General features: G+C 42.6%; 1 protein-coding gene across 2 annotated transcripts in view; it reads left to right on the top strand.

Moving 5' to 3' along the window:
* Window positions 1-360: 360 nt before the first annotated feature.
* LCP1 (lymphocyte cytosolic protein 1 (L-plastin)) overlaps window positions 361-8,741 on the top strand; it is an 18,968-nt gene continuing 10,587 nt past the window's right edge. For both annotated transcript variants that reach the window (XM_009588235.1, XM_009588236.1), the window contains exons 1-6: window positions 361-467; window positions 2,267-2,418; window positions 3,175-3,304; window positions 4,575-4,707; window positions 5,295-5,376; window positions 7,349-7,509. In XM_009588235.1, the coding sequence (XP_009586530.1) occupies window positions 401-467; window positions 2,267-2,418; window positions 3,175-3,304; window positions 4,575-4,707; window positions 5,295-5,376; window positions 7,349-7,509 (725 nt within the window). In that variant the 5' untranslated portion in view covers window positions 361-400. The remainder of the gene's footprint in view (window positions 468-2,266; window positions 2,419-3,174; window positions 3,305-4,574; window positions 4,708-5,294; window positions 5,377-7,348; window positions 7,510-8,741) is intronic.

Consider the following 8,741-nt stretch of genomic DNA (forward strand, 5'->3'; position numbering starts at 1 on the left):
CTGCCGCTTCTCTGCCAGCGCTGCTGAAGAAGCACGTGGTGAATTGTGTTTCCAAACGGTGAATAACAAGAACCAGCACAATTGTCCGCTTTCTCCATGAGAAGCAAAAGTTAGCAGAGGTAGGATTTAATTCCAATTAAATTAGTATAAGTAAAACTGTTGGGATTTTGAGCAGGGCCTGGCAAAAAAACAAGAGGGACATAAAAACCGCAGGTTTTTACCCCTTCACTTGATTTCGGGATGCAGAGAGGAACTGGGTTTTCAGCTATGGGGAACTGCTCCGAGACTTTGAAAATCCAAGTGAAAACCCTTCTTTTTCATCCTGATTACAAACCCAAAAAGGCACCAAATAAAACCAAGTGCTTTCTTCTTGCAGACCTGCTGCTCAGAGAAATAAGAAATGGCGTCGACAGCACACTTTTCAGAGGAGGAGATGGCAGAGCTACAAGAGGCTTTCGGCAAAGTCGGTGAGTACAGCAAACAGGAAAGACGCTGCAGAAGTGCGAAGCAGTAGCAAGCTCTTTTCTCGTGTACTGACCGGCCGTGAGGAAATGGAGCTTACTCCAGCGCTGATCTGCTGTATCACAGAAACCACAGAAAGTCCTTTTCCTGCCGCTGCAGACCTCGTAGATGAAACCACATCAGCACGCTGCAGAGCAACGGCCTCTTACCGGAAAGAGATGGCAGGGCAATGAGCAGCAGGGTTTATGAAATAACCTCAAAATGTATGGAAAACCATGTCGGAAATACTCTCAAGTGTTTTCCTAAGAATATTGTTTATTCCAGGCAAATTATTTGGAAGGCAAATTATTTGGAAGGCATTATTTTAATGTAAACTGAGCACTCCCTCTGGGGAGGAAGAGTCTGGAGAGGACAAACGTGGAAATGGCTAAAAGATTTGTAATCCCTTTACTATGACCTTTCAAACCCTATATATTTTTAAAGTGTGTGTTTCCTTTCCAAGCCTTTAAAGGTCTCATCTGATTTGTCTCCTTTAAAGTCATGCAGATCCATCACCGTCTACTCAAATTCTAAGAAAAATTCTTGTGTTTCTCACAGCTCACTTAACTTTTATTAGTAGATCTGTCAGCCTTGCTGGATTATGTGTTAATCAGTTGTCCTTACTGCCTCAGGTGATGATTGTTTGATTTCTGAGCACACCGTCATCCAGGCTGGCAATCTTAAACATCTGGTCACTGTGTGTGCCCAGAGCACCCGATGCACTGAGAAGGCAAATGCTGGAAGAAAGCTCTCATTCCTCTGCCAGATATTTCCCACTCCAAGTCCAGATCCTTTTGTTGTATGACTTCAAAAACGGATAGGATGCTCTTGCAATCTGTATTACCCTGTGCTACTGATGCTGAGAGCCAAGTGCCTTTTTGCTGTGACTCAAAAGTGACTCATGCTGCAACTTACCACGCAGGAAATCGGCACATGCTTCTTTGAAATCACCTCGGCCTCTGGGCTGGGGAAAAAGAGCCTGCAGAACAAGAAACACACAGATATATAAAAACCCAAATATAAATATAACATATATCTATATATATATATATAACTATGTACATAACCATAGTGTTTTAACAGAAACTCTCCACGCAATAGATTCATTTTCTTTTTTCATTTGTGGAGATTTTCACAAACTGGTAGAAAAGAAGGGACTATTTAACCTATATTGGTGATCTTCTCACAAAATCTGGCCTTGGATCTTGTAACAGGCTCAGCAGGACTATCCGTGTTAGCACCATCGCAGAGAAACACCCAAGTATTTATTTTAAGCATGACCATATACAGTTCCAAGCCTCTAAACTCATGACTTCTGATGATATTAGATGCAGAAAACAGGCCGAAATCACAAGTTATATCTATGAATATATGCACATGTAAGGTGTAACTCCGTATTGCGTCAACTCCATTTTCTTTAGCTGTTCTGTAGACAAGATACTCCCTCTATAAATCACTTACATGTTTGTCTATATGTAAACCTTGGAAAGTCAATTATATCCATCTAAACGTAGCTTTGTTAAGATGTTGCTATATGTCTAAAACATTTAAATTCATCACTGTGAGTTTTTGTTTGTTGAATGGTGATTGTAATTTTTTCTTGGGTGTGAATGACACCGCAGTGGTTGAAAATATTTGATTTCAGGATAACAAATCTTTATATATAATGTACATTTCCCGAGGTAAAATAAAAACAACAGCCTTTGTGTGCATAAAATTTCATTAGGCTGATGTAGAATCTAAATGTTTGCTTTAATCTTTGCAGATATCAGCGGGAATGGCTTCATCCACGCCAATGATTTAACAGACGTGTTGAGGGCAGCCAATCTCCCTCTCCCAGGATATAAAGCCAGAGAACTAATTCAGAATTTGACAACCACGGGGGATGGCAGGATCAGTTTTGATGAATTTATTTCAGTAAGTAAGATGTTAGTTATTTAGTAAGTAAGATGCCAGGCGGGATACTCAAGGTGGTCCCCAGGGCACAGCAGAGGCACAAGCACAAGGTCGCATGGGCACCTAGTTAATCCAAGGACTCCCCTCACTGGAAAAGATGAGAGCAGGAGGTCACCAAACTAGAAATTCTGCAATTAACTGGGACAAGGTACATGAATGCAGCTGCGTATTGAACAGACTTAATATCTTTCAGTTTGGTTGATGCAGCGGGGTGAAGTTTTTCAGTTATAAGTTGCAAAAATATTATGTTCTAGCTAGATGGTTACAAAAAATTTCAGCAGATTGAAACTGAAAACTTTACGGGGCATTTTTTCTATTAAAAAGCTGCTGCTTCTTCTGTTCCGAACTGGGACAAAAGCAAATGCTAAAATAGTGGAATTTCCCTTGGGATGGAGAAACAGAATTTTACTTATCCTTTCTTCAAACTGAAACTGTTAAAGGCCCTCCTCCTGCACATCTTAGCTCTGTGGTTTCATACCATGTACGTTTCTGTTACTTAGGTGATCTTTGTTCACTGCTTTGAAAACATAAAAGCTGTGTATGATCCTGTTCTACCACAGCAGATACACAGATTTTACACAGAAACCCACTGAATAGTATGCAAGCTGTGTTTCCCTATGTACGAAGCAGAGAGGACGTCTCTCCTGGCCCAAGAGCTCACTGTTTTAGCTTGGTTTAATTCCCTGAAATTTTAAAATTGCCTCTTGTGCTTGAAAGATTTTCCAAAACCTGAAGAGTGATGATGTTGCTAAGTCGTTCCGAAAACAAATCAACAAAAAGGAGGGGATCTGTGCTATCGGTGGGACGTCCGAGCAGTCCAGTGCCGGCACACAACACTCTTACTCAGGTAGGTACAGCTGTCCTATACTGATAGCAACTAGGAACAAGTGTGCCCTTGGAGATCATCTGCCCCTTATCTTGGTGCAAACCCAAGTGCTCTGGCCTTGGTGAGCTGCGATGGCTGTTCAGGTGAGGCTGGTGCAAGGCAAAGAGTTGTGAAGGTGACCAAGCACCGGAGCAGGGTCTTTGTCAAAAATAGTGTGAGCTGGTTTACTGGGGTGGACAGAGCTGTGCCTATGGAAGGAAGCTCCAGCTGGCTTAGCTTCCCTTACCTTAAAGGCATTGCAGCTCTGCTGGCACAGCTGCAGCAGCACAAAGACTGGCCCGTTGCTGTCCCTTCTTACCAGCGAGGCAAGGCACAGGTTCCCCGCTGTTGCTAACCCATTTCCTTGTACATTTTGCCAGTTCTCTGATAGTCTCTCTGTAAACCTACCCGTAATCGTATGGTTCCTGACCTTTTTCTAAAGAGGTCATGACCCCATCAGGGCTCTTCTCCCAGCCTGTTTCTCCAAGCTGAAGGTTTGGGGCAGCCATGGTTGCTTCTGCTGCTTCCTGGGCACAGCCCGCTCTGAAGCAGTTCCACAGGGAGGAGGTCCCACCCTTGGCTGTCTTCCCCAGGGGCAGGAGTGGGGAACTCTCTCCAGGGAAGGGAGAGCAGAGGATGCTTCCAAGGTCTTCACCCACCTAAGCACAGAGGACACCTTCTCTGAGCTGCTGGGGGTGGTGTGAGCTGCTGCTGGTACAGGATAGCTACGTTACAGCCCTGTTGGACTACAGGGAACATTTGCCCATTACCTTCTGCTCCTTGTCAAAGTGCAATATACCCTGGCCAGGCTCTTCTAGATATTCCACATGTGTACAGGGTGTAATACAATACAGAATTCACCTATTTGAACTTATTTGAAGTTACGTGGGATTTCGATTTAGCAGAGTGATACAACGATGCATTCAAATTATGGTGCTTAGCAGAGCATAGCAACTGCAACATACAGTTGCATCACGTGAACTTCATTACCAGTCTCTATAATATTCCCACCCTCATGACACCGGGCAACCCAATCAGTGGGAAGGCGTATGGAAGGAGTATTAACCAATTCAAGCCCATTGCTGTCTTCAGCTCATTTGCTTGTCTCCTCAGAGCCTTCTTCCCTTGTAGGGGTTCATTGATCAGTCACACTGATGGGAGAATCTTCTCCCCCAGGAGTTCTGTCTTTGTAAGGAAAATGATGGTAGAAGTATTGCACAGCAAACTGATGGATTTGATGTTGTGTCCACAGAGGAAGAAAAGTATGCCTTTGTCAACTGGATTAATAAAGCCCTTGAGAAGGACCCTGACTGTAAACACGTGGTCCCAATGAATCCAGAAACAGATGACCTCTTCCAGGCGGTCGGCGATGGCATAGTGCTTTGGTAAATAATACCTATCTTTCTCACAAATGGGAACCATGAGTCTGCAGAAGCTCACACCTCTGGTTAAATGGAAGCTGCTGACTTTACATTAAGCTCATGAATCTTTGCAGATTCAGGGCCTGAATAATGCTAGGTTCTTTGCTTCTTTTCTCTTTAAAAATATAAAGCTTCTTTCATGTTAAATGAGAGTTTTTCTTTGCCTCCGGACCCTTGCAATAAGATGAAGTCAGTGAAACTTGAGGAGTTACTTGGGTTTTTTGTCCAAGGACTTTTGGGGATTCACACAAAGCAGCATGAGATAGTGAGTGCTTTCACAGAAATTTTCTGCACAATAAACTTCTCACACAACTTCACCTTGTGGCATTCTTGGCTTCACACCTAGTACAATCTGCATGTGACCCAAAAGAATTGCTCGAGTATTGCATGCGTGCCTGTGTGTGTACATGTAAAAAGAGAGGCTATCTATATTTGTTCAGTAACGCTCCAGCTCTTTGACTTGTCCTACAGTGTAGTGACAAAAGCTATATCATATTTTGTGTGCATATATCTAATAGTGTATTTCTTGTTGTTTTTTCTTTTATTTGCAGTAAGATGATCAACTTTTCAGTGCCAGATACCATTGATGAGAGAACAATCAACAAAAAGAAACTCACGCCCTTCACAATACAGGTACTAAAATGTAACATGATTCTTTCCTTTTCCCCCTAGTATGCTTTGATATAATCACTTAGAGCAAAGGCTGGAGATACCATGGTCCTGCCCAACACCAAGTTGTTTGTGGCAAAATGAGATGCTCAGGTCCAGGTCATAAAAACATAAAGACTTATATTTCTGTTTCTTTCCAAAAATATGAGCAATCTGACTAAACAAACTGTGTTTGTATTTGCACTTAACCCAATGTATAATGTTTACCAGTTCAAAGCTTTAGATACCTTTGTGGTAGATGCTATACGAATGCAAAAGCCACTAGATAATATTGGTGACCAATTCCAGCTGGAGTAGCTCTCAGAAGGCTGAACCCCACATCCAAGGTCACACAGGCATGGCCACGGACTTGAATTAACAACTGCAGTGTTGCAGTCTGATGTCTTCACTGAAATATTAACTGTGATCCAGGAAGTACTGTGGTGTGCAACAGGCCTGAGATGGGACCATAGCATTTGCCTACCTTTTACAATCCATGCTATTTCACCTTGAATACAGAATCCCTTTTTATTTCTATTACATGTACATGTATGTGATTTAAAAATTGGACGAAAAAGCTAATTTTCACCTATTTAAAATTTATTGTGTTTCTCACACAGCAGTATGTAGAGACATATTTTTATATGAACAGCATCTATGTATCTGGGTACAGAATATAAATAGATATATGGAATAGATATGAACCTAACCCAGTTTAGCCCTCAGGTACTCTGATTTGATGGAACATTAGCCAGGCTCAAGTAAGCTCAGAAGCCATTAAATTGGATTTTTATGCTGTATACCACATTTTTCAGTTCTAATTGGTTTGGTCAGCAGCATAGCTTAGTGATGCAGCTCAGATCAATCCCTGTCACACGTAGACATGATTTGATCAATATAGCTTCCACTTTAACTTAACCCTTTTATATCTGTCTGGTGGAGAAAAGGTAATTAATTTGAAATGCTCCAATTTTTCTAGCTTGTGAGAATTTACACTACGTCTCTCTCTGCATTTTGTATCTAATCACATCTCTCTGTCATTCCAGCAGTGATGAAATTCATGTGAAAAATTGCAAATCTGTGTGATAAATTATATTTTCCAGGCTTCTTTGCCTGCTTTACTTGCCCTCTGTTTACCAACTCACCTTTTTGAATAGCGCAGACCTGTGGGTCAGATTTTCTTACACCCTTTGTTTTAAATGAGAATGAATTGGCAAAGGAACATAATGTTCCTGAAACATCACTTTCTTTCTGCCCCTCACTGTGAAGCACAGAATACCTCTGCTTCCACTGAACATTCCCAAACCAGGAACCCATACTCCAAAGTTCAAAAAGAAAATATCCAGGCTTGACCAGTTCTGATCTTGGCTGAACTGCAAGGTTAAAAACTCAACGGGTTTATTCATACTAATTCCTATGTCCATGTGCTTTTTGTATACATTGCTAGCTAGCAACTTATTTGTATCTTAGGTGTTAGGGCTTTTGCATAGTGCTTAGGGAGAGCCGAGCCTGGAATATCTGCCGGTCGACTGGGTTGTAGCTCCCTCGTTCCTCCATGTGTGCAAGACTGAGCGGAGGAAAGCTTGCCGCATGCTGAAGCTAAGTCTGCACTTGAACATGTTCTTGTGCATTAGCTATAGGGAGAGCCTGGCTTTGATAACCAGGCTTGAGCCAAGACATCACTGCGAATGCAGACATATGCTCTGAGCTCCAATGCCTTGTGACATGGTGTCTTTCACCTTTGCCAAAGAGGTCCTTTCCGTCTTCGTTTTGGGTCCCAGAACTTACCTGTAATCCCAGGAGATTCTGTGTTCCCCTGCTCCCTGTGGTCAGACATGTACGTAAATGCATTCACAGCGAAGCTGCTCACAGATTTCACTAGTTTTGGCTGAGCTCCCTTCCTGTATCCTCAGCCCTCCAGTTACTGCATCATTTGGAAGTTCTCTGCTTTCCCTAGGAAAATCTGAACCTGGCCCTGAACTCTGCTTCAGCCATTGGGTGCCATGTTGTTAACATTGGAGCTGAAGACTTAAAAGAAGGGAAACCTTACCTGGTTTTGGGTCTTTTATGGCAAGTCATCAAAATTGGGCTCTTTGCCGACATAGAGATCAGCAAAAAACGAAGGTATGTATGGCTCCTCATTTCAGAGCTCTACTGTTATCACTGAACAGTCTTTAGGATAAAGCTCTTTTAAAAAAATTCTTAATTCAATTTTTTCTTCAAGTATTTGTTGCCTGTCTTCTTGACTGCTCTAATTTCCCTTGCTCTTCACAAGTTCCAACACTCCTAAGTCCAAGGCTGTGTGTAGGCTTGTATGCGCAGAGCCAATTTCATGCCCTTTGGGTCAGGAATGATGGTCTACACTCAGGTATATTGGTGTTTTGGCACCAAATCTGGGATAAGGAAATGCTACACTGCATTCAGGAAGCTTTGCTCTTTTCTTGTTCTTGATTGCCAAACATCTCCTCTTTCTTTGTGAAATCAGAATTATAGAATCACAGAATAATTTAAGCTGGAAGGAACCTCTGGAGGTCTACCCTGGAGGTCCTCTGGTTCAGCCATCCAACTACCTACTTACAGCAGTACCAGTCTCAAGGTTAGATGAGGTTGCTCAGGGCCTTTTCCAGTGCTTTTTGGGCAGCCTGTTCCAGAGCCCAGCCCCTCTTGCTGTGAATTTTTTTTTCTTATATCTAGTTGGAATTTCCCTTCCTGCACCTCGTGACTGTAACTTCTCATCCTTTTGCTGGGCATACTGAAAAAATACAGCTCTGGGCCCTCTATAATTGTTGAAGACAATACTTGTTCCCCCCTCAGACCTCTTCCCAGGCTAAACAAACCCGGTTTTGTCATCCTCTTCTCATATATCACATACTCCAGCCCAACCATCTTGGTCTCCCTCCACTAAACTCTCTGCAGTTTGTCAATGTCTCTCTTGTACTGGGGAGCCCCAAACTGGGCACAGCACTCCAGATTTGTCTGACCAATGCCAAAATTCTCCATGAAATAGCTTCAGCATGAGGCTGTGGGTGTGTACATGCAGTCCACACAGCACCTCATCTTGCTGCTTTGTCCTTGTGCCTCTGGATAGTCTGCTCAACCAACAGTGACATTTCTTTCCTCCAGTTACCATGCAGGTGTTACCTTTATTGCTTCACCCCTTGCACATTTCTATCCCTTTCACAGCCAGAGCCAGCTTCCAGAGTTCCCAGTTCCTATTCCTTTGTAGGTAGCCTTACCCTGCTTAATAGCTATTTTTCCCTTTCTGGTATTTTCTCCTTCACTTCTCATGTCAGACTTCAGTTGCCAGGGTAGACAAGCCAAGATCATTTTGATTTCTTTTCAAGTTCTCT

This window comes from Fulmarus glacialis, unplaced genomic scaffold (genome assembly GCF_000690835.1).
Source record: "Fulmarus glacialis isolate BGI_N327 unplaced genomic scaffold, ASM69083v1 scaffold8772, whole genome shotgun sequence".
NCBI lineage: Eukaryota > Metazoa > Chordata > Aves > Procellariiformes > Procellariidae > Fulmarus > Fulmarus glacialis.